The sequence below is a fragment of the Nematolebias whitei genome, chromosome 4, assembly GCF_014905685.2.
Source record: "Nematolebias whitei isolate Nwh7 chromosome 4, NemWhi1, whole genome shotgun sequence".
Classification (NCBI taxonomy): Eukaryota; Metazoa; Chordata; class Actinopteri; order Cyprinodontiformes; family Rivulidae; genus Nematolebias; species Nematolebias whitei.
This window is the reverse complement of record NC_056501.1, coordinates 11,638,673-11,664,785: the sequence shown is the minus strand read 5'-3', so window position 1 is coordinate 11,664,785 and position 26,113 is coordinate 11,638,673. Positions and strand designations below refer to the sequence as shown.

Sequence of the window (26,113 nt, the reverse complement as noted above, 5' to 3'; positions counted from 1 at the left end):
ATAGATAGATAGATAGATAGATAGATAGATAGATAGATAGATAGATATAATCTATCCATCCATCTTTCCATCTATATGTCATTCATCCATCTACCCATCTGTCTATTCATCCATCTATACATCTATCATCCATCCATCTATCATCCATCTATCCATCCATCCATCTATTCATTCATCCATCCATCTGTCTATTCATTCATCCATCCAACTATGTATCTATCATCCATCCATCCATCCATCTATCTATGTATGTATCTATCATCCATCCATCTATCCATCTATCCATCTATCTATTATCCATCCATCCATCCATCCATCCATCCATCCATCGTAAGTCCTTTCATTTCTACTCTCAGACCTCCCAGCACATTGCTTCAGTCTATCTGCAGAATCTGATGTGCAGCTTTGGAACTGACCCACCTGTGCCCATTCAGGCGGATGTTCCCAACAAACTCATACAGGTGACGGTTTGGGCTTTCACACTCCATCCGTCCAGAGAGACGCATCAGACTTTCTATGTCCTTTAAGTCAGCAGTCACCTGGAGACCCTGTTGTTGTAGTTACAGAAACATTAAATCAATTTGCTTTTGGCCACCGTTGCATGAACCGAAACTATTAAGAAAGATGGAACTAAAAGATTCTCACCTGTCTGATTTTAAGGTTGGTCTCTCCATCCAAATTAGATGTTTCAATGTAGCACATACCTTGTGGCTCACTGTGATGAAGGGAGAGGAAACAAGCACTTGGAGTAGAATTATAACATGGCAGTAATCTGTATTTAATGATATTATAATTTAGAGTATATTAAATCGGAAAAGCTATAACTTGTAATAATTGTTTATAAAGCAAATTATCAGTTTGAGTTTGGGACAGAGGGGGGGCTACAACGGAGGAACAGCAGAAGACTAAAGCACTGCAAACAAAGATGATGCATGTTGGCAAACAAATGCCTCCAATTTTTTTACAGACATTGTTTAACGTGCAGCAAACATCTTCAGGACAGACACAACATCTTTGTTTGTTTCTGCTGTTTTCTCTGAGTTTAACTGGCATTTGACAAAAGCTCACTTATACAGCAAAGAGATTGGAAAGAGAGCAGAAGCATCAGAGCAGGGTGACGGGAGCGACCAAGCACAACAAACAATGCAGACAGACTCTGGGCTCATCCATAGTGTTAGAGCATGCTGGTGGGTAAAAGTTGAGCTGGGCCACTGGTTAGAAACTCTATTAACAGAGTGATTTAAACACACCAAGCCCTTAATGCACTGTGTTAGCCCATGAATTTGAGTTTAAACCCAATAAAATTAATCAAGTGAAAGTGAATTCTAAAAATCTGCAACATCCATAAAGCAACAATCTACTGCTGCAGCACTCATAATGATGAGTTAATGAACCGGGTGGAGGCTCGTGCAGTTAGAAGTCACATCTTGTGGAGAGTAAGCACATCTAGGAATCCAAGATGGTTTTCCACCTTTGCATCTTGGAATATGACACCATGCAAACTGTCAGAACAAATGAATTAAATATTTACATTCAGGGTGCAACGCATGCTTCGGCAGGAATATGGAAAAATAGAGCACACCCAAAACAATAGCACGACACAGAAGGAGCGTGTGCTCCTGTGGTGCAACAGTGCACGTCTAAACTTTCGCAGGCCCCTTCTTTTCTCTACTGTGAAACTAAAGTGTCTGATTTGTGTCAGTCCCAGTTGGTACACAGCCCCAACCTCTCCCACCACTGTTTGTTGTTGTCGTTGTTGGTAATGTTGCTGGTTTCCTGACCTGGACGACAGAATGACGAGGTCAGCTGGGAGGTGATCCCCGTTTGCAGCTCTGACTACTTCCCCCACAGCCACCTGATTTTACCAAGCACACACCAGCAGGGGGCGAGACAGAGGTGTGGCAGCAGTTTGCACAGGACCCAAGAGAGGATGAAGGAGGGGAGGAAGAAAACAAAAAACAACAAGGAGGAATGGAGAATAGACACACAGCAAACATACAAGGGGAGAGAGAGAAGTGGTTCAGTTGAAGAGCCAAATGGTCAGTCCTGTACGATCACAGGCTGTTCATCTGTTCTCCTGTTCACAAACCATTTGGAAAAGAAAAATATGTAATGAAACTGCTGTTGCTGTGCCAGAGCAGGATCTTTTTTTAAAATCTCCACCAGGCACACTTTTAGCATTTCTAAATGGTTTTTGAAGAGGTGAAGGAGAAATAAATGCTTATGACGACACGTTCGGACAAATCTAATCAAAAATCACATTACCACCAACCCATCTGAAGAAATGATGGTTCCCACTACAATACTGGCTGCACAGCATTTAATTATATTCAAATGTTTAAAAGTTGGAGGAATGTTTTCATCTGATTTAGACACGATGAACTTAGCATTATTTAACCATCACTTCTTTAGTGTGGGCTGAAAGTGCAAGAGGAAAGGAGAGGGGGGAGACACTCCCCACAGGCTGGTAGCAGGGTGGTCTCCACTACCTGGATGATAAAATGACAGCATCCGCAGGAACGAAATCACTGCCATTTACTCTAACAATATTGCCCACTTCAATCTGTGAAAATAAACTGGTTACTGCTGGGGGCTGGCTATAAAACAGCACAAAAAATGTAAAATCAGCATTAGGAATAAAAATTTACAGCTGGAGAGAAAAAGAACGGTGAAACATGAAAGCACGGAAACATTTAATTGTAGGGAGAAGACACTGATGGAACAGCTGGCGTCATCTTTCAGTTACTGCTCGACTCTGCACGTTTCCATCATGCATCAGAAATTTAATCAATATCATCAACATTGGGATTAAATAAAGACCAAGAGCGCATGCGTCGATCTCAAGGCCCGTGGGCCAAATCTGGCCCTTGGTAACATCTGTAAGGCACACCAATGTTGCAATTTAAATGAAAAGTGTGTGTATTCTTCTCATTTTGCTTAAACTAATAATTTCATGAAGGTTTCTCATGACAGTTGACTAACTTTAATGTCAGAAAAAAAAGGTTGGATTTTTCTGTAATACAGTAGTCCCTCGTTTTTCAGGTCTCTCTTGTAAATGAGTCCTCGAGGCTCAATGGGATTTACCTGTATAAATAAAGGTTGATTGATTATCGTGGGGGATCCGTACCCTGAAGAAACACGATAAGTGAAACAGCGCGAAGTATGAATAGTAGTACAAGTAGTAGTAATTTATTTTATATATATATATATATATATATATATATATATATATAAATAAAGTGTTTTAAACCCTTCCCACACTCTCGCAATATTCTAAACAATGTTTTCAAACTCTAAACGCTCTAAAAGAGCACAGAATGTCATGATGTCAGCTCTCTGCCTCCTCTGCTATTTGCCACCTGCAAGCGCTCTTGGCCACGCCCACTTCTCCGCTCTGCACGGTGAACATGTGATCCTCTGCAGCAGGAAGTTTATCCTGCAGTATTGGCTGCACAAAGCTGCAGGACGAAGCTTTTTCTGCAGCTCTCATCTGCTCACAGGTGCAGTAGGTGTTAAATAATTTAAAATAATTTATTTTAAATAAAAATTCCATGCCAATCGTGCGGCTCATCCATCAGTCAGCCAATTGTGTGTTATGTCCAATCTTATTTTTGAAAAACCGTGATAGAGCGAGTCCGTGAAGTAGCGAGGGACTACCGTATATGATTTTGATGTGGAGGAGCAACAAAAACATCAAATGGGACCAATTTACTGTAACTCATGTTTATGAACCAGGAACTAGAAAATGATGTCGGGTATTTGACTTGAGTTAATACATCGACTGAATGACTTGGAAAAAGTTTTAAACTTTGGTCCATTCATGCAGTTCAACACTCCTGAAAGGTTAAAAAAAAAAATCCTATAAAATAACCCACCATTTAGCCTGTTTCCTATTCTAATTAAAATTTAAATTGTATGTGTTTAAAACGTAAAACACTATTTTGTTCCTTCAAAAACAAGAAGACCTTTCTGAATAACTAAAAACTACATTTGTCATCCCAAACCTCCTTCAAGCTGCCCTAAAACGAATCTTTTTACAAAGCTTAAAGACTAAAAAAAGAAACAAATTGGAACAGAAGTGCTTCTATAATATGCATGCAAGAGGAAACACTATCAATTATTTAAAGTCGGGCTTTTTACAGAATCCTGTCTGAGCTATGGGACATTCACACACCAACAAAAGACACAGTATTTTCCCAGTGACTACAGGAAATGAACTTATAGTGAATCAGTATAATAAGGCTGATGGTGCAGGAGTGTCTGATGCAACAACCAGCTGTGTCCACCGTCGGATTAATGTCTGAGTGAGAGTTTCTTAATTTTCTCAGGAATAATACATGCGCCGCCCCATCCTGGATCTGTGGCTCTAACAGAAAATGTAAAGTTGAATATTTCTGCAGCTGGACTTGTTTATATCGTGAAGATCTTATGAGCATTATAGGTCCCTTTTGGTCTTTTATGCACACACAGTAACTCCAAAAATCACCTCTCAGTCCATTTCCACTCAGCAAGCCTTTGGTCTTTGGCAGCGCCGTTTGAGTTTTCTTGATAAGGCATGGTGCTCTCTCTCTTCCTCACCACTTTTCTACCAAATTTGATGATATGAACACATTTCCTAACACTAAATCAAAACTAACAAAGTTACAGTGACTACAGCTTGGACCAGGAGTTTTATCACAAGATGGCACATGTAACATACCTGCAAATTTTATAACGTTAACCTACTTATTTTAAATACAGTAGTCCCTTGCTACTTTGTGGTTCGTTTTTCCCGGACTCGCTCTATCGCGGTTTTTCAAAATAAGATTGGACATGATGCAGAATTGGCTGATTGATGGATGAGCCGCACGATCGGCATGGAATTTTTAATTTAAAAACAGTTATTTTAGATTATTTAGCACCTGCTGCACCTCTGTGCAGTCTACGCTGCAGGATAAGCTCCCCCTGCAGCTGATATCATTCTGTGTAGAGCAGAGAAGTGGGCGTGGCCAAGAGCGCTTGCAGGTGGCTGAGAGCAGCCGAGGCAGGGAGCTGAAATCATGACGTTCTGTGCTCTTTTATAGTGTTTAGAGTTTAGATACAGTGTTTAGAATATTGAAATACTAAAATAAACTACTACTTACTACTTGTACTACCATCCCTACTTCGCGGAAGCCCCGCGATAAACGAGGGACTACTGAATATTCAAATAATTCAGATTATTAATTAACCCCAGACTAAAACATGTTTGGAAAAAGCCTAACTATGGTCTGTAGTTAATTCCGTTTTTATTCAGCTCAAATCTACAAGTATATCATGAAATAAATTAAGTTTTACTGTCGGCAACGTGTTTCAGATAACAGGTTAAACAAGTTCAAGTTCAACTGTTTGTCCACAAGCAAAATGTAGTTTCAAAAATAATGAGTGCTACAAATGAGGTCAAAATGTAGCCATTTCCTGCTCTGCCTGGTGTTTTGTGTGCAGACTTTTTGTTTTAACTGAGCTGCTCAGACAACAGAAATGCAATAGCTTTATTATGATGAAGAGACTGGGAACTCGTCTTCCAGAAACCATCCTTGTGGGCACGGTGCATTAATTAGTTTAGCTGTGTACTCTATGAGAGAAGGAAAGGTCAGAATATGTGTCTGGTTTTTCCAGTAACAACAATCAGAATCAGTAATCAGAATCATGTTGTTTCTTTCAGCTCTACACAAATAAAATAAGCAGCAGAGTGACAAACTGTGAGCACATACCTTTTCCCAGTGCACAATCTCCCAGGCACCATTTCTCAGCACTGTGGTGAGTAAAGAAAGTGATGGAGAGGAAGTTACAGCAGCAACAACAGAAAAAAAAGGAAGATAAAACAAGAAGATGAAGAAACAAACCGGTTTGTTGTTAAGAAACGTTACTGGTGTCATTCTAAAACCATACATCAAGACATTTTGTCTTTTTTTTATCAGAACCTCCTTGTTTTCTTGTAACGCATGTAGGTTACACTTTAAAGAAAAAGGGTTTAAATACCTTGGCATTCCTTTTTGTTGACAACACTGTCAGCTTTGTGGCGTTTCTGTAACAAAGAACAACGACTTCATATTATGCAACGATGCAATGAATGATGCAAACAAAAAAGATCAATTGTGAAAACAGCAACTTGAAGAGACTTCTCTACGCGTAGCCTTGAGAAGAACCAGCCACTTTTCTCTTAGTGACAAATTATTGTGTGAATGTTAATGAAGCATTCACTCCATTGTGATCCATTTTTCTGCTGTACGTATTTCGGCGCGATTCTCGTCCCGCAGTTTTCAACGTACTTCATCAAACCATTAATCAAAACGTTCAGCTGTTTTTGGTTTTGGTGTAACTTTAGCTTTTTGAAATATTTAGCCTTTTCTGACATTTTGTTTCTCATGGAAAATGAATTGAGCTCATTTTACATCCTTCAGGTCTGTTTACAACTTTCACTGCTCCTTTCACATTTTGTTCTAGTTCAGCTTCTTTCAACCTCCTTGTGCAAATTTTTACTTTTTCAGCTACTTTCAGCTAAGTTCAGCTGCTTTTTAAGCGGTTTTGTGCTCCTTTCAGATTCTTTCTGCTAACTACAACATTTTTGAGCTTCTTCTAACTGCTGCTAATTTCAGCTTGTTTTACTCCTTTCATCTTATTTCTACAAGTTTCAGCTGTTTCTGCTAATTCAGTTACTATTTAGCTGTTAAGCTAATTTTAGCATTTTTCAGCTAATTCCACATTTTTTTTGCACTCATTTAAACTTTTTTCAGCCTAATTTAGCAAAAATGTGCTCTCCTTCTGGTAATTTAAGTTTCTTTGTGATGCTTTTAGCTGCTTTTCAGCTGTTTTTTTTTTGTTGTTGTTGTTGTTGGTTGCTGCTAATTTCAGCATTTTTCAGATAATATCCACTTCTTTGTGCTCATTTCTGCTTCGTTCAGTCTAATTTAGCAAACGTGTTCTTTCTGCTTTCATCTGCCAATTTAAGCTTGTTCTACATTTTCAGATACCTTGTTAGCAAGTTTAGCTAATTTCAGCTGTTTTCAGATAAATTCTAATTTTTCATGGTAATTTTTGCTACTTTAAACCTAATTAACATTTTTAGTTTAGCTTCAGCTTGTTATGCTACTTTCAGCTTTTTTCTGCTAGTTTCAGCTTTTTCTGCTATTTCAGCAACTATTTAGCCATTTAAGGTTCGTTTTGCCATTTCATCTACTTTTCAGCTATTTTTGTGCCAATTTCAGTTTTGTCTTTTAGTAAATTTCTTAATTTTTGTGTTTAGTGCTGCTAATTTATAGCTAATTCAGCCCTACAAGAACCCTGCAGATGTTGGATGCTGTCTATCATGGTGCACTAAGATTCATAACTGGCTGTGATTATCGTACCCACCACTGCACCCTGTATTCACTGGTTAACTGGACATCATTAACTTCACGCAGACTCTCTCACTGGTACATTTTCATCTTTAAATCACTTCTTGGTCTGCTGCCTTCATACATCTCCTCCTACATGTCTCTGTGTGAGTGCAGCTACGGAGTGCGCTCTCAGGACATTATTACCTGCAGTGTTCCCTCAATGAGGACTGAACTTGGCAAAAGGGCCTTCTCCTACTCCGCTCCTGTTTCCTGGAATATCTTACAAAAAGATTTGAAGCTCTTGACCTTGTCCTCTCTAAGTGGCTTTAAGAATCTGTTGGACTCCTGGCAGGGACCAATGCAGACATGTTCCTGTTTTTAGTTTTCTTCATTCGCCTTAGAATCTAGCTGTTTTTTTTTTCTTACCTTTTTCTTTTAGCCATCCTATTTGTAAAAAAAAAAAAACCCTGCAGTATGACTTTTTATAACTGTTTATTGTTGTTGCTGTTGTCCATTGTTGTCATCATTTTTTGTTGAAATCAGGTCTCTCTTGTAAATGAGTCCTCGAGGCTCAATGGGATTTACCTGTCTAAATAAAGGTTGAATGCAAAAATGTGTTCTTTCTGCTTTATTCTACCAATTAAGGCTTGCTCTTTCATTTCAGCTACAATTCAGTATGTTTTTAGCTAATTTCCGCTGTTTTTCAGCAAGTTCTTCAGTAATAAGCATTCACACTGCATTTTCGCAAGAAATGCAATTTCTCTGATTACAATACTTTTTGCAGAAACAATACGTCTTAAATGATGCTGCTGATTTGACTTTTACATGTAATGATGATTTTTTTTAACCTGACTTTGCACTTGCAAGCCAAAGAACGCATAGACCTAGACTGTGCAGTGATTTTCACACCGGGACTTCCAAAATCTTTCTAAATGGATGGACTCGCATCATTCAGCTGTTCATCCACAGAAACGTTCTACAATACAACCACTGCATCTTTAGAGGTGTGGGCTCAACAGGAGCTCTAAATCTCTCCAAGTCTGATGCTTAACTTTGACCTGTTCTCCCTGCATGCTCACCTGACTGATGGAAAAAAATCAAGAAGAATAAAAGTGTTGAAATAAAAACTGCAACATGGATCCTGAGAGAACCATCTACATCCCCAACAGCTTTAATACAAAAGAAGTTACTTGCATGGATGCTGCGTGGATTAATTGCTAAATTAATCTATTAAGAAGCTTTTCAAATATCTGCCGGCTCCAACGTGTCATGGAAGGGTTTACCTCTACTTTATTTAATTATCCACAGAGCACTTTTGAGTTTCCACAGCAAATATACAAAAGGATTTGGACAATGGACTCTTATTTTTGGGTGCAACAAACGGTACAGAGAGTCCTCCTCCTCAAAAAAAAAAAAAAAAAACTCAACAGATACCAATCATAACCAGTTCAAAGGAGAACCGCTACTTCCCTTCATGTCCTGCCTGTTTGTCAGTCATGCAATCAACTGTGACTCGTGCAGCTAATTCCAAGGGACAGCTTGTCAACCAGCATCACGCTGAGTAATAACATGTTGCTGCATCCATCTCATTAAAATGATTACTGTGTTTTTAAACTGAGCTCCTGAGAGCAACGTGTGCTCTTTTTGATTAGGGAGGAGAGGACACATCCACTTCTTCTGTTAACAACCTGTTTACAAGAGGAGGATATCTGTATCAATTTAGGCTAATTTAATTTCAAACTAATGTGGTTTTCTAAAACTGCCACTCAAGCCTTACAGTATTAAAAACATCTGTTTGGTTAAACAGCTGCTATCAACTTTCAGATCAAAGCTTACAGTGGTTGATTTTTGTGATCAACAACCAGCATTAGCAGCATTTAAAATGGTAAAAACATATATAGCTTAGGGCCAAAGCTGAAATCAACCAGGGCTGCTGCAGCGAGAACTCACCAGTGAGCTGTAATGTCTCTTTAATATGTCCTTTTTCTCATTTGATTTGATGACCCTGCACCATGCTGTAGTGTGTAATAAATATGGTCTGTGCCAAATGGATTCAATAGTTTTGGCTGCACTATCCCTTTAAAAAAATCTTGCACTATCATAGCCATTCATAATTCAGCATTATTCATCCACACTATAATGCAGACCCTGTACTATAAAAAGAATTGATGTAAGGAATTCTATAACTTTTGCTGCATCTCACGTGTTTATCCCTGACAGGAAAAAGGATATGCTCCATATATAGATGTGTGTAATCACAATGCAACAGAAGGCGAGGGAAACAAAGGGTACTGCAGCACCAAAGCCTCCACAGATTCGGAAAAATAGAAAGCAGCAAAAGATTAAATAAGCCTTCCTGGCTTTGTGTCATTTGCATCTCAGGTCAACTGTAAGGGTAGAAACTGATACTGTGTAATAATCACACCACGGAGTACAGTTAAAAAAAAAAAAACACTCCAGCTCAATTTCACACCATTCTATCCCCATTTCTGTCCCATCTTTAGATGAAAGACAGCTGAGCAGCTCTGAGCAAACAGCCCGAGTCTGCTGCAGCAGAGACAGCCAGCAACAGAGGAGGCGTGTGCTGTACGGTGTTTATGATTCATGGAGTTAGGGGGTCGATGTTGCCCTGTCAGGTCAACTTGTGAGGGACAACACAGTGCGGACAACAGACGTGTGCGCAGGTGACCTTCAGCAATAAAGATGGGAGTCATCACCACTCTGTTCCCATGTTTTCCACAACAGGCCAGGAGAAAAAGTGCTGCGCTGGCCCCTTCAGCATGCGATAGACACTACAGGTTGGTATAGAGTAACTGCCCACTGGGACCTGCACAGGGGATCGCATTGCAGTGTCACTGCAATACAGAGGAATACAGCATTCCCTCACTTTGCTAAGACAGACTTTGGTGGATTAAAAGCTAAAAACAAAGACTAAAATCTGTACAGTAGTCCCTTGTTTATCGCGGGGGATCTGTACCCTGAAGCCCCGCGATAAGAGAAAAACTGCAAAGTAGGAATAGTAGTACAAGTAATAAGTAGTAGCTTATTTTAGTATATATATATATATATATATATATATATAAAGGCTTTTTAAACACTTCCCGCACTCTTGCAATATTCTAAACAATGATTCTAAACTCTAAAGCTCTAAAAGAGCACAGAACGTCATGATTTCAGCTCCCTGCCTCTGCTGCTCTCAGCCACCTGCAAGCGTTCTTGGCCACGCCCCCTTCTCTGCTCAGCATGGAGAACAGCTGATCAGCTGCACCAGGAACTTTATCCTGCAGTGTGGGCAGCGCAAATGTGCAACAGGCGATAAATAATATATATTTTTTTTATTTTAAATAAAAATTCCATGTCGATCGTGCGGCTCATCCATCAGTCGGCCAATTTGGGTGTCATGTCTGATCTTAATTTGGAAAATTGTGATAGAGCAAGTCCGCGATAAACAAACTGCGAAGTAGCAAGGGACTACTGCATAGATTAATACCCACTTTAATAAACTCCTAAACATTCATCCATCTTCAGCTGCTAAGAACAGGGTTACAGGGCAGCAAATCTCAAAAGACAGATTTTGAGAAGAACTAAAATCAACCTCTGACATCAAATAGCCTACATGGCCTTTTCTCAAGCATCTGTTCAGCTGCTCAGACTTGCTCTGGGCAGACCGTCGTTTTGTTTTGTTGGTACTAACAGCTTTTGTGCATGAGCAAGCTGTATCTAGGTTAATTGACTAAATGAGTATTCAGGTCCAGTAGACACAGCTGGGACCCCTAAAATGAATGGGTATGTTTGCATGACTGTGTCTGATGATGTGACTTTACGTTGAGGGGAATCCTGCTGTGGTCCAATAACCATCACCGCCTTGTTTTTTATGTTTCGCAGAGAAAAGTCCAGCACTCGAGAGAGTGCACAGAAGCCCTACATGGCCTGTGAATGTGGACAGTCCTTAAAGCACAGTAGGACACTCGAATTACTGAGGACTGTTGACCTATTTTACTTAGAAATCCCTTTTAGAAAATGTTATATCACAGCTACTGTTGATAGGTGATAAAGTCTTTTCATGTCATTGGAAAACTAGTGGTCTGAAGAACCACAAAAGGCCAAATTTTGTTCTCACAATTTGATGCTACACATTTAACCAGGATGCTGCTGATGTTTATGTAGTTCCTCTAACATTTCCTTTACTTAGATTATATCATTTAGAAAACATAAAATGTCCATGCAAAGCATAATGCATCAAAAAACCAAGACGATAAAAATTTAATACGGAATTTTTTAAAGTTTAAAAATAAAAATTGAAATTATTATCAGACAGTTGTCTTACCAGATCTTCAATGATCTCTTTGACAGCTGCCACCACCAGGATGAAGAGCAGCGGCACGAGGGTGGTCCAGCGACCAGTAGGAGACACATCTGGGATTTGCTAAAGGAGACCCAAAGTGAAGAAGTGAAGTCAAATTTTGAGCATTTCTCTCTCTATTTTGTTTTTCTTCAAATTTAGTCTGAGCATGCTTAGAAAACAAAAACCCTGCTGGTGGCACTCAGTAAAAGTCTGACGCAATCCTGCAGAACAACTTCCGTACTTTCCGCCGTATACGTCACATCAGTCCAAATATGTCTCATAAAGTGGGAAAAAAACATAAATACGTCAGTTCGCCATATAAGTCGCATCTATTATGCGTCACCGGTGACACGTCCCGTTTGTTACGAGTCACCGCTGAACACCCGGAAACGTGGGCTGGTGTTGTGCCAAAAATTGAATGGCTGCTAAATGGCGGATGCGGGAGAGTGCACGGGAGAACTTTAACAAGAATTTAACAAGATTAACACTTAAAAGAAATTATTTTTCTACTCGAAATTATAACAAAGGTGTGTCTCAGTTTAACTTTTCCTTAATAAATGCACTTTGATGGTCAAATCATCTGCATTTCAAAAGCCGATTCGCAGCTGTGGGAGCGCGCAGAGGGAGGACTCGCTGTGGCTTTCTTAAAAATGTAACAAGACAACCACCTAAAAACAATAATTTGTTTGCTCAACATTATAGTAAAGGTGTGTCTCAGTTGAACTTTTCCTTAATAAATGCACTTTAACGGCCAAATCAGCTGCATTTCACCGATTTGACGTTTGCTCCAGGAGTTCTGGAGCGAGACGAAGGTGGCCTGATAGGGCAAGCCAAGTATCTCATTAATAGCCAGTTGTATCTATTAATGAGACACTTGGCTTGCCATACTAATCGACTGCCCTCTAGTGGTTGAAAATGGTAGTGTTCAATATTTTCCATGTCAGAATGAATGAAATAGCCAGATCTCAGCCAAAAATTTGGGTTATAAATATGGGAAAAAAAACAAATAAGTCACAGGCCATGCTAATTTATGCAAAAAGGTGTGAATTATACTGCAAAAAGTATGGTAATATATTATATAAAATATTTTAATGGAAAAAAAACAATGGACAAGACTCCAAAAGAAGTTTTCTTCATAGTAAAGGTGATGTAATTGAAGTTTTTTTCATGATTTAGTTGAAAAAAAACAAGTGTTTGTTTTGAAAATGAACCTATTTCCATTGGGGGAAAACAAAAATAACTTCTGTTTTGTCTGCATCTGTATGGACAGATTAAAAAAAAAAAGTTTCCTTCCTTTATGGGGTATCCTGTCAGGATCTCTTTGTGTTGTTTTAGTCTTCTTGTGGCTTTTGATTTTAGTTTCTCTGAGTCCGTTTTACCTGTGTTTCAGCTTCCCCAGTGTTTTTCCCTCACTTAGTTTCTGCTCCTGCCCCTCCCACTCTCATCTGTTCCTCATCGTCTCATTTCAGGTGTTGTCAAATTTCCCCCATTAGTTTCCTTTTAAAGTACGAGGGGTTCTTCTCTTTTGTTGTCCACGCATTATACTTTCATGTTGTCATGGTTTGTTTTCCTTCGGGCCTCCAGAGTTTTTTCATACTGAGCATTTCCTTAAGTTTTCAGTTGTGAGTTTTTTTGCTGCCTCGTCAGTCTTTTTGTTTCGTCTTTTGTAAATTAATTGATTTATTTTACCTTCAAGTGCTTGAGTTTTTGGTTTTGCACGTGAACATGTGAACCCAAACATGTTCAGCAAACATGACGTATCCAAGACTAACAAAATTGGTAAAACTATCATTCCAGCAATGCTTTATGCAAGTGACACTTGTGCAACAAGTCACCTTACATCAATGTAAGACACACTAATGTTGAAATATATTAATTACCTTTCTTTTGGATTATTGAACTGTAAAAAAAAAAAAAGAAACTGACAAATTTACTGATAATTTGTTATAACGTAAAAAATGGATGTCATCAACAAAGCAAGCAAACTAAATCTACTATTACATAAAAAAATTAAATAAAAAAATCTCTAAACCATAATGTGGACGTGATAATTACAGCTCATCTTATGTCTTAGTAATTAAATAGCAGCATAATTAAAGCCAAGCCAGAACCACAGGAGACCATCAATATTTCACTGCTGGAAGGAAACTTGAACAAAATTGATTGTGTCCTTCTCATCTACATAGATGTTTTGCTCAAGGTCACAACATTGACAGAGCAGGGAATGAAGATTCACGCTGGCTGCTTTTTTTAGAGGACACTGGATGGAGTTCTTCCCCATCCACAGTGATCCCATTAACGTGAGCCTGTCAGCTCAAACAGGAAGTCCAAAAAACTGAATCACCTTAGTTCCTGTTCTCTGGGAACTCCTGAGATTTCAGCATTGAATCATGTAGTAATAACAAGTGGTTAAAAGGAAAATGTAGTTACTTTTACAGGAAAACTACTGGAAAGCCTTTGTTGTGCTAAATCAAAACAGTGCCAGTAAAGTTCATTTCTGTGCAACATTATTAGACTGTAGTCAAAACATAAGCAGAGTTGCATACTATGACATGCATTTTTTCTTATCAGGCTATGTAAAAGCAGTGTGTGTGTCTGTGTGTGTGCGCATATGAAATTACAGACATAACCTTCAAGAAAATTGTGTCTAGGTCATCGCAAACTGAGAAAAATAGTCCCATCTATTCTATAAAAATGTGAATGATGATTCATTCAACCTTTATTTATGCAGGTTAGTCTCTTTGAGCCTCGAGGACTCATTTACAAGAGAGACCTGTTATTAACAAAGAATGATGACAACAAGAGACGACCATAAAAGAAAGCTTATACATCGAAAAAATATAAATGGAAGAAAATTACGATAAAAAAATGAAAAAAACATTGTAAAGCGATGATGAACTAAATATGAGACGAGCCTTGATTCAGTACTTTTATGTCACAGAAGCAGCAAAGCTAACTCTTCTTACCTGCAGGAGTGCAATGAAAAGGAAGAAGGCATTGGCTGCCCTTCTGAACTGCGAGTAGAGGAATCGAGGGAGGAAGGTGAGGACGTTATATTTGGCTGTGCTGAAGGTCCGAATCAAGCAGGAAACGACGAGGCAAAGGGTGGAGCAGGAGACAAACCAAAGGAGAACAAAACAGGTTCATTATAAAATCTGGTGACGTGACAGACGGAACTGTAATTTATCATATTTCAATGAACGTGAACATTTTCATTTGACCCATTTTCAGTTATACAGTACAAACTCAAGAGCAACCTCCTTTCTTTGATACACTTACAGAGAAATGGGTGAGGACTGATAAATTATAAAGAATAATTAGAGAGAAGACTGGAGCTGGCAGAGGGGGCATAAAGACTTGGAGACAGATTTGAACTATGTTGCTGTGCTCCTGTGGGATTGGTCATGATGCTGGGACACCGAGACCAGAGGAGCGTTCAGCCGTCCACCAGCCAGGCCTCCAGCAGTCTGATTTACAGCTGCATTAACGGGGCCGGTCAGAGCAGCCACTTTAGGAGAGGATTTATAACAAGCTGCATGCCAAGCCAATGGCAACGTTGAGCATATACTCACAAATATAAATAAAAAAATACAAAAATCATTCAGACAAATACGAACAGAATATCAGTAAAGCTGCCTAATTGTCTAAAAGCAGACAAGGATCTGCAGTTCAACAGAAATTTATAACGCTGCTACACATCTGTTTGAGCATTTCTTTGTAGAACGACAACCACGACGTAAAAGTGTAGAAAAGAAATGGAAAGCATAGACTTCCCTTCCATGACCTGAAAAACAACTAATGAAATGATGCTTGGCTTCGTACTTTGTGGGTAAATGTTGCCGTAATAAAAGCAAACACAGTTATTTCAATATAATACTGAAAGAAGTTCAGACAAAAGGTCAAGGAACTAAAAAATATTAATGCAATAAGTGGCTAATGTGACAAGTATTTAAGAGTCAACCCTTTACTTCCTCTCATATATCTATTAAGGTTGCAAAATATTAGAGAAACTTGCAATAAGCAATTTTATTTTTTAATAATATTTCCTTTGTTACTCCGCAATGGGGAAATTCATTCTCTGCCTTTTTCCCCATCACACATGTGGAACAGAGGGCTGACACTTCAGGTAATTGGGGAACAGCTGGAGGGTTAAGGGCAATGTTCAAGAGCCCAGAGTGGGGAACATACAGGTGGAGGCAGATGTGGCTGCTTCACCTTTCCAACCCAAATTGTATGCGATGGTTTGGGGATTCGGAAATTTGGATTGGGGAGCCGGAAAAGGGTAAAGTGCCCTCTCCGGGTCAGGGAGGAGGTCCTGCACCAAGTGGAGGAGTTAAGTATCTTGGGGTCTTGTTCACGAATGAGGGAAAAATGGAACGCGAGATCGATAGGCGGATAGGTGCAGCGTCTGCAGTGAAGCGGGCGCTGTACAGGTCTGTCGTGGGGAAGAGAGAGCCGAGTCAAAAGGCAAAGCTATCAATTTACCGATCGATCTACGTTCCCACCCTCATCTATGGTCACGAGCTTTGGGTTGTGACCGAAAGAATGAGATCTCGGATACAAGCGACCGAAATGAGTTTTCTCCGCAGGGTGTCTGGGCTCTCCCTTAGAGATAGGGTGAGAAGCTCGATCATATGGGAGGGACTCAGAGTAAAGCCGCTGCTTCTCCACATAGAGAGGAGCCAGATGAAGTGGCTCGGGCATCTGTTAGGATGCCTCCTGGACGCCTCCCTGGTGAGGTGTTCCGGACATGTCCCACCGGGAGGAGACGCAGAGGAAGACCCAGGACACGCTGGAGGGACTATGTTTCTCGGTTGGTCTGGGAACGCCTCGGGATTCCCCCGGAGGAGCTGGACCAAGTGGCTGGGGAGAGGGAAGTCTGGGCCTCCCTACTTGGGCTGCTACCCCCGCGACCCGACCCCGGATAAGCGGAAGAAAATGGATGGATGGTTTGGGGATTCGAGCTGGCAACCTTCCGATCACAGGCTCGCAGTTTCTAATCTCAGCGTCACCACTCCCCCCTAATGTTTTCTTAATGATGGCATCAATTCTTCAGTCTTCTTTATAATCTACTGTAAAACAGATGTGGGTACCACTGTTATAATAACTGTTACATTATTACTTAAATTTACCAGCTTGTGGGTAGACACGCACAAAACGCACAGGATTGTTTTAACTGAAATGAAATCAGGACATGCGCATGCTGCCTGTAGACATATTACCACAACAGAAAACTTAGCAGATGCTGAAAATGGGCTGCAGTGGTTCAGTGGTTAAGGTCTGCAGTGAGCATGAGGCTGCTGGTTCAAGCCTCAGAAGGGGAATCCAGTGTAAAACAATTGCCAACTCTTTTGTGCGAGTTCACTCGCTGTGATAACCCCCTATAGAAGAGAGCAGCTGAAAGAAACTTACTTAGCAGGTGATGAAAATCCGTAACAGCAAGAACTACTAGATGCAGACTGGTAACAATTTAAATGACTAGACCCATAAACTTTGAATATAATCAACATCTTAAATGCAACATGTTCCTGTATGTTTGTCTGCAGTGTTACAAATAATAGTCCTACTCATATAGTGGCTGTCATGCCATTTGGTATTAACCTGTTTGGGTTATTATTAAGAGAAGCTCAAAAATCTTGCCAATAAATTGAGGAATGTAAAATGAGAAGTCGATTTGATTAGGTGAGTAAGGCCAAGACAATTTTAGCAATTCCTGTGTGAGTCTGTATCACCAGGTCTATTCATATCGCAGTCGACCCGTGTTTTCCACACCAGCGGTATTTAATGGATCCCTAACAGTGACATGGTTTGCAAGGCCACTCCTGTTTGCCACAAGATGAAATGTCAACATCTCAGCGAATGATCACATTTACACTAGAACCAGATCTGCCAGCAAGCAGGGCCGCTGAATAAACAGTCCGCAAGAGCAGGACGCTGCCTGTCACTTTACAGCTGCTGCAGTGCAAAAATAAGACCAAGTGGGAGCAAAAAATATGTTTTCTGTCTGCCTGTGAGATTAGATTTATTGTTAATCACAGACTGTGCCCCTGTAGGAAGTCTTCACTGGTCACTTTGAGACAGCAACCAATCCTGTTGAGCAAATTGGATCTTTGGAAAAACCTGAACCTCGAAGGTCTGAAGCAAATCTTTGGCCACAGTTTAGAATTCAAAGTACAACTCAACTGTTCGTCAGCCAGATCATCAGACATCTCACAAATTGCTTTAATTTATTCTCAGTGACATAAGCTATGTTGATTTAAAATCTTACGAAATCTGGTGTTACAAAAAATATATGGTATCATAGCCGATATATGAACTGTGGTTCGGCTTTGGCAGAGGTGGACAGTAAACTGGTTTATTACACACCGCCCTTATGCTAAAAATATTAGCTCACATTAGCACTTATCTACAGTACTTTACAATGTGTCTAAATATCCACCCAGCTAACTCCTAGCTCTGACTCTATGTACAAAATACATATAAACAGCTCTGTGCAAAGTAAAAAAAACACCCAATTATCTCAACACTGCATTCTCGAGTCCATCACAGGGACACATAGAGACAAACAACCTTTCACTTTCACTCACACCTAGGGATAATTTAGAGTTACCAATCAGTCTAACATGTATGTTTTTGGTCTGTGGGAGGAAACCGGAGTACCTGGAGAAAACCCACGCATGCACGGAGAAAACATGCAAACTCCACCCAGGAAGGCCCCCAGACCGGGATTTGAACTGGCAACCTTCTCGCTGAGAGGCAGCAGCTCTACCAGTTGCGCCACCATGCTGCCTGTTTTTAATCAGTTTAATCAAATGTTTACAGATGTTTAACAACTGGTTAAAATACACCAAAATACAGGAAATGGCACCTCTTTTATTCCAAATTTTCTGGGGGAGGACCAACACACGTCTACCTAAAGCAGCGACAAAAATGTGTGAAACATCTGGTAAAAAAGGAGTTTTATTTGTGTTGGTGGTCCTTTGGATTTTAGAAAATATAGTTGACAAAAATCAGTTGTGTGATAAAGCTGAGTTATGTGTTGAAAATGTTTTCAATTGATCACTATATCCTTATTTGTGCTTTTCACCAATGCTTTCTTAGATGTTGTCACATTTTTCACCTGTTATGATTATCCCGTTTCTCATTTAACAAATTAATTGAATCCCTATTAGAGAAAACACGCTGCAGACTTAATTTTACTCGTCTCTGTAGTTTTTGTCTTTGCAGAATTTCCTTAACTCTTCACTGTGTTGGGGAAAACAGAAGCCCATTTCTATTCATTTTCTTTACACACTTTATTCTTTCTGGGTCGTAGGGGAGATGATGCCGATCTTCAGGAGTCACTGTGTGAGGGCGGGGTGCGCCCTGGACATTTTTCAAGTCCGTCAAAGGGCCACATTAGCCGTTTACCATGAGCTCAACTTGACCCTTCTCAAGTTGACCCTGCAAGAGTTCAGAGGCTTAACATTGAATGGTTGTACCCGTTTTCAGCTCGGTTTCATTGACCTACCCTGACCTACCCGAGGCTCCAGTCGAGCCATGGTGCGCAGATGATGATTACACGTAAGTCGACAGTGACTGCTGGATATGGGCACCAGTGACCCCGCGACCCGAAATGGAAGAAGCAGGTAAAGATAATGGATGGCTGGATGGATGCATGGCTGCAGGGCATCGATTGGCCAGGGATCCATGTCACTGATGAATTACGGCAGTGACTGCTTCAAAACCACCATTTTCGTTACCAACAAAGTCCGTGCTCAAAGTCAATGCACCATTTTCATTCTGCATTTTCTACCGCCACACATACATGCTTTAATTCCATTTTTTGTAAAGTGAGCCTTGTAAGCCTTCTCTGGCTCACGTTTAACTTATGCATGACTAACACCACACAAAGCATGACCTGGATGCGTTCAGTTGATGGGTGTGACCAATAAATGACATCAGTGAAGGGTCAAACAGCCTTGTTATGACAGTCACATCAAGATGGCACTCAGTTGTATGAAAAATCAAATAAACGGTGTAGAATCTAATTGGGGTGAGGCAGGTCACGCTACATTCATCAAAAAACTGCAATACAGTACATTAATGCACTATAATACACGCAGAATGCTAAAATTAACAGCTAAACAATGGCTACTTAAGAAAATACCTGAACTGACGTTACCTTCGTAGTCTTGAACACTTAAAGGTGTGGTGTCATAAAACTGGACGAACATGTCCTTACATTACTGACGAAAAGCACAAATTGATATGTGTGCTTAGTTTATTATTTATTTATTCAGGTAAATTAGTCAACAGGTAAAAAATGAAAAGGATCATTGTTTTTATTCAGCGTTTGTAATAAACCTTCAGCCCTAATGTTTTTCATGTTGGTGCTTTTGTCATCTTTCAAACTACTTTTAGCAAAAACACTGTTTCGAATCACAGAATACACTTTTTAACGATTTATAACATTTATATTTTTATTAAGATAGCATATATTTTTATATGATAGGACAAATGTGTAACATGTATTCCTTACTGCTTCACGAACCCATTAAACGTGAAAATCTGCATTTATTTGTTTAAAAAATATGTATAATTGTAATTGTCTGAGCTGCTTATTTTGTCATGTATGAACAGCACAGTCTTACACACACTTCATAGTTTTTTATAAATACTTTTGCAGTTCAGTTTACAGCTACATCTGTGCTCACTGATCCTGTACACATCTCCAGTTGCTCATGCAGCAGGAATGATAACAGTAATATTTCTTGATGGCATGCCTGAACAATCGTGACCTTTGATGCAAAGAGGCTGAGCTCCCCAAAGAGGTGCAACGGGATAAAAAGGTCAATTTGAAACGTTAAACTACTTGCTGTTAAAAGCAAATCTTGATATCATCAGTAAATGTTTTATTGAAATTCATAAAGCTAAGGAGATTGATGTAGCTGTACCTGTGAAACAGATCTCTCTTTTTGCTGCATAAAGAACAAAAGTATTTATCAAATTATATGTTTTCAATGTTTTTACGATCATGAAATCAATACCAGACTGATATTACAGGAAGTCTAAACAGTCAAATATTGCCATAGTTTAATTGTTTTGCTAACAGACTTCAAGGTTAACGTCTGGTATGTTGAAACATGCAACTCCGCTGAAATTTCTCATTAGCTCCTGGATAGTTCATCAACTTCTCATCAAATGAGTTTCACCATTGCAATCTTCTGCTGTAAATATCTCAAAACACATATTAATCTTTTCCCTGTTAGGGACTGACTGCTGTGCCTTCATTTTAGTGAAGAACTCTGTCTTCTATTTTCTTCATCACCAGTGTAACAGCATTGTGAGTGGGTGTCCCTTCATTTCACACCACACAAAACAAAAGACTAGAGAAACCACAAACCAGACATAAACTCAATGCTTCAATATATGTAGCACTGTGTGTACCTCATAAATTCAGAACAGTACAAGTTTGATATTTCTCATCATGGTCTGAGCATTTCTAGCGCTTTACCTGACTCGATTGTTGCAAAACTTTGTGAACTGAGGCTGGTTGAGGTATATCTGTCGAGCATCTTCTTGGTCGGCCAGTGATGTCTTCTCTGACGTGTCTTCTGTCTTTTCATATCCTGCAGGATATAAAAAGGACAAAGAAAAGAAAGATGAAAAACTTATTTGAGGTTTTTTAGTCCTACAAAGGAGCCTTTGGAGTCTGAACAAGACTGACTGTACTTTTTTTCAACATCTACTGCCCATTTGAAGAAAAAAAAGGAAAAATAAATCAGCTTGTAGCATCCTACTGCAGTTTATTTTGAAAGGATTATAAAGTAGAGTGAGCTGCTTTACTGTCAGAATATGTGTATTCTGCTTCAAACTGATTAATTAGACCAGAAAATTAAATAATAAAGATGTTCTAGCAGAATTAGCAGCAGCACACATCTGTACCCAAGCCTTAATTTTATCAGAGGATTTTTCAGCTACAGGATTTGGTGGTCAAATACTAAAATGAAAAATAAGACAAATAAAAACAAATTCAAGGAGTGTTTTAAGTTTAAAATGTTTAGAGACTCTGGTTGTATAATATTACATGTATTTTACTATTTTAATTAAAGTAGCTAATCATTTTGACACCATAACAAATAAAGATGGCCTTGTAAGCTTTACTTTGATTAATTATACAGGAAAGTGTTTAGAGTAGGGATGCACGATATCTTTGGCATGGTATCGGCCGATATTAGCGATAAAGTTAAATATCGGACATCGGTCATTCCATCAAAATAACTCGCAAATATAAAATGCACTGACGAATTTGCACTGAGTGTTGTCATTGTGCACACAGTACACAGTAAATGTCATGAATAAATTTGACATTAAACATAATCAAAGTTGAAGTGTTACATCATTTTCAGCCTCCTTCTAAGCATCTGCATTTGGTAAAGGCCAAATTAACAAAGACCATGCACAATAATGTAGTATTTTAATTCCACAGCAGAAAAAGCTATATAGTCTTTGTAAGTAGATCTAGGAAAAAATATTGTTACTGGTATCGGTTATCGTCCAAATAAGTTTGAACATATCGGCATATCGGATATCAGCCAAAATCCAATATCATGCATCTCTAGTTTAGAGTAAATGGACTGTACTTATATAGCGCCTTTCTATCTTATCGAGATACTCAAAGCGCTTTACTCTACAATCTGTGCCTCATTTACCCATTCATACAGCGCTCTACTAGATCTGTACAAAGCTAACTGAAAAAATCATTCTAAAGAGACTAATCAGTGCTTTTATCACATTCATTCACCGATGGGACACACATCGGAGGCAATGAGGGGTTCAGTGTCTTGCCCAGGGGCACTTCGGCATGTGACTGCTGGTGGATTCGAACCCCCAACTCTTGCATTGGAGGACGACTGCTCAAACCACTCAGCCACCCCTGTAGTAGGCCTGTCATGATAAAGTTTGCTGGGCAATTAATTGTCTCAGAAATTATTGCGATAAACGATAATATTGTTTGAAATTTGACAATAATTAGTAATTATTGTCAAATTTAAGAATAAATGTTTGTTAACTTGTTTTGCATGTAGTAACTTTTTTTGACCACCGGATGGCAGTATAAGACTGTTTGAACTGAAGGATGGATAGTGAGGGAGCGAGCAGGGTGTCCATTTACGAAAAATGGGAGGGAGGCCTCTTGACGCGACATGGGCTGTCTCTCTTCAGTTCTCAAAATAGTGGACATCCATTGTGGTTTGAGCTGTTTAGCATAGCATTTTTCACACAAAGATTTTAATTTTTAAAAAAATCTGTAAACAAGTTCTCAGCTTCTTTTATCAGCGAAAAACAACTTTTTAGCAAAGGCATGGGTTTCGACCGTGAATTTTGGAGCTTCGGACGTTTTTTTTTTCCTGTTAGCTTAGCTTGTAAATTAGCTTCTCAGCTTAGCTGCTTTTAACAATCCAAAGACGCAATGTTGGATCGTTAAAACAGATTTTAAAGAGAAAAGATAATGGGAGGGGTCAGTGAAGAGCACTGAAGTGGAGCTTCAGAAAGAGAGACACAAAAAAAACGATAAAGCCGATAAATGAAAACGAGGTAGATAATTTTAATTTACCATGCGATTCATTGATTTATTGTTTATCTCGACAGGCTTAGTTTAGAGCATTCCTAATAAGTTGATGCAGAAACATGCATTGTTAGAGGTAAAATGTCAGAATTATTGTATTATCCTAACATCGTGAAAATTAAAAATATATATATTCCAAAAGCTTAACAAATGACTTAAATCGCTTACTATCATCTCCAGTGAAAAGGTTTCAAGGTGAGAAACGTGTATTCATAGTGCAAAGTGCTACCTAAAAAACAATATTCTAATAATGTTTTGGTTGACTGTGGCTCAGAGAATTAACGTAAAATTTACACTTTAGTTGTTCTTAGCATAATTTGTGGAAATGCAGCTTTAACAAAAAGCCTGAGTTAAAGACAATAAAATAGCCATGGATCCTTCTTTTTTCCAACTCTTGTAGTTTCACAGCTCATAAATCACTTCTTACAGCCTAAAAACTAATCAAATTTAATATATGTGCATTCAATAAAGCTATAACAAGTCAAAGTCTAACAGTCATTTTTTAATGAATATTGTGTATCTGTTGAGCAGCCTAATATCAGAAGTAATAAAGGATTTGAAACAGCCATCAGCTCCCATCACAGAGCTTCAGGCTGAAGCCATTACAGCCAAGTCCACAGGGAAAATGTGATCAGGTTGGCTGTTAACTTTCACTGGAAGAAACAAGTGGCTGAGAGTCAAAGAAGACGAAGTCCCTCCGCTGAGCTCTAATACCGGTAATCTTAGAGAGCGCATTCACTTTGCTGTTTAGGCTTTTATTTTCCTCCACAGACAGTTCTATAAGCTAAAAAACAAAACATCTAATGATCTGTGTTTGCAGTTTAGACACACTCAGCAGCCTTCAACAGGCTTTGCCATGCTACCACTCAAAGACTATTTGTTGCAGGAAATGTTGAAGCTCAGAATTTCCTGTTCAGAGTGACATCCTAACGGAAAGGGTCCTCAAAACGTTTTAAAAAAGATTATCTGCTGCAATCTGGTGTCCAGAAGATTCACAAGTATTAGTATTTACATTATTTTCTGTTGTTTCTGAATCGGATCATTTTCATTAAAAATGTGTCGCCTAAATTTAAAGAATCATCCATTTTTTATGCACAAAATTAAGTATTGACATAACTTGTTCAGACCAGTCTGTACTGGAAAACCCTTTCTGTGTGTGTGTATAAAACATGGCCTATATCTCAGGAAACACAAGACCCGCTTTGGTTCCGCTTTGCTCCTGCTGAGTTCAACAAAGCAGATGAAACTTTGCTGGGTAAATAAACTCCACTGAGACCTGACGAGGGCAGCATGTGGGTTGCAAACATGCTTATGCATGTAGCATATTGCAATTTTTGATTGGCAGGCATATGTTTTTGTAGGTAATGTCAAACATCACAGATGCAATCTATGTTCAGTCTTTATGCTTGTTGAACATACAAGCTGCATGTTGCGTAAAAGTTTTTACACTTAAAACCTACTGAAAACTGGATGGCAAATAGGATTCACACAAGACTGGACAATATTTGCTGAATCCCATTTGTCCCTATAATAGATAAGCTGTATTATTTTGGCAGTCCCCTGAAATCTAAATGTTTCCTAGTCTTACAGAATGAGACTTAAAAAGCAAAATACCATAATTGTTATTGATAAACCAATACAAAGCAAAAAAAACAGGATTGCATTGCACAGCACATTTCTTTTTGTGAAAAATGGTTGATATTAGAGGCCGGCTGACATGGAAATTTTGGCTATCTCCAATACCGATATTGTTGGAGGAGGGCCAACGCCGATAACCGATATATAACAGATATACTGACTGGAAATTTTTTAGCTTTGTCCACCCCCAAGAATCTAAACAAACATCTACTTCTAACCCTGTTTTAACACTTGAAGTCTTGAAACAGTCTTCCTGACATGCGTTCACATTTTCTATCCTCCACTATTAACCATAAAGTTATCAAGTGTGTTACAAAATTAAAAAAATAATTAACACAGAAATGCCCATTCCCAGCATAGTGGTGAAAATTAGAAGTGTATATATTGGTACGTAATGGACCAATCACGATACAGATATGTCCCCAAACGCCTATTATCGACCTAAAATATCGGCCTTACCGATATATCGGTCGGGTTCTAGTTGATGTGTTTGAAACATCAGTGTAAGTGACATAAAATAAGGACAAATACTATAATTGATTTTTTTAAATTTTTGTTAAAAGTATAATGGACTTTTTGTGTTTAAAAATATTTTAATAAACAAATGCTTGAATTAATGTCGAGTTAAAATACTTTGTTTACACCAACTGTTTTATATTATATATATTAAATATATATATGCAGTGACCGAAAGAATGAGATCGCGGATACATGCGGTTGAAATGAGTTTCCTCTGCAGGGTAGCTGGACTCTCCCTTAGAGACAGGGTGGGAAGTTCAGTTATCCGGGAGAGACTCGGAGTCAAACTGCTGCTCCTCCACATTGAGAGGAGCCAGTTGAGGTGGTTCAGGCATCTGGTAAGGATGTCGCCTGGGCGCCTCCCTAGGAAGGTGCTTCAGCCTGTCTGACTGGGAGGAGACCCGGGGGAAGACCCAGGACACGATGAAGAGACTATGTCTCTTGGTTTGCCTGGGAACGCCTTGGGCTCCATCCAGAAGAGCTAGAAAAGGTGGCTGTGGAAAGAGATGTCTGGACCTCCTTGCTCAACCAGCTGACCCCGTGAACCGACTTCAGAACAAGCAGAAGAGGATGGATGGATGGATGGATGGATGGATGGATGGATGGATGGATGGATGGATGGATGGATGGATGGATGGATGGATGGATGGTGGATGGATGATGGAT

The 26,113-nt window shown here is 39.2% G+C and overlaps 1 protein-coding gene across 1 annotated transcript in view; it reads right to left on the bottom strand.

Moving 5' to 3' along the window:
* The window catches only part of atp8a1 (ATPase phospholipid transporting 8A1), a 48,013-nt gene that overhangs the window by 2,043 nt on the left and 19,857 nt on the right, over positions 1–26,113 (bottom strand). The window contains exons 2-9 of the mRNA XM_037675196.1: positions 21,179–21,293; positions 14,649–14,748; positions 11,665–11,763; positions 6,001–6,046; positions 5,733–5,773; positions 1,782–1,855; positions 646–715; positions 421–548 (exon numbers count right to left, since the gene is read on the bottom strand). Of these exons, the coding sequence (XP_037531124.1) occupies positions 421–548; positions 646–715; positions 1,782–1,855; positions 5,733–5,773; positions 6,001–6,046; positions 11,665–11,763; positions 14,649–14,748; positions 21,179–21,293 (673 nt within the window). The remainder of the gene's footprint in view (positions 1–420; positions 549–645; positions 716–1,781; positions 1,856–5,732; positions 5,774–6,000; positions 6,047–11,664; positions 11,764–14,648; positions 14,749–21,178; positions 21,294–26,113) is intronic.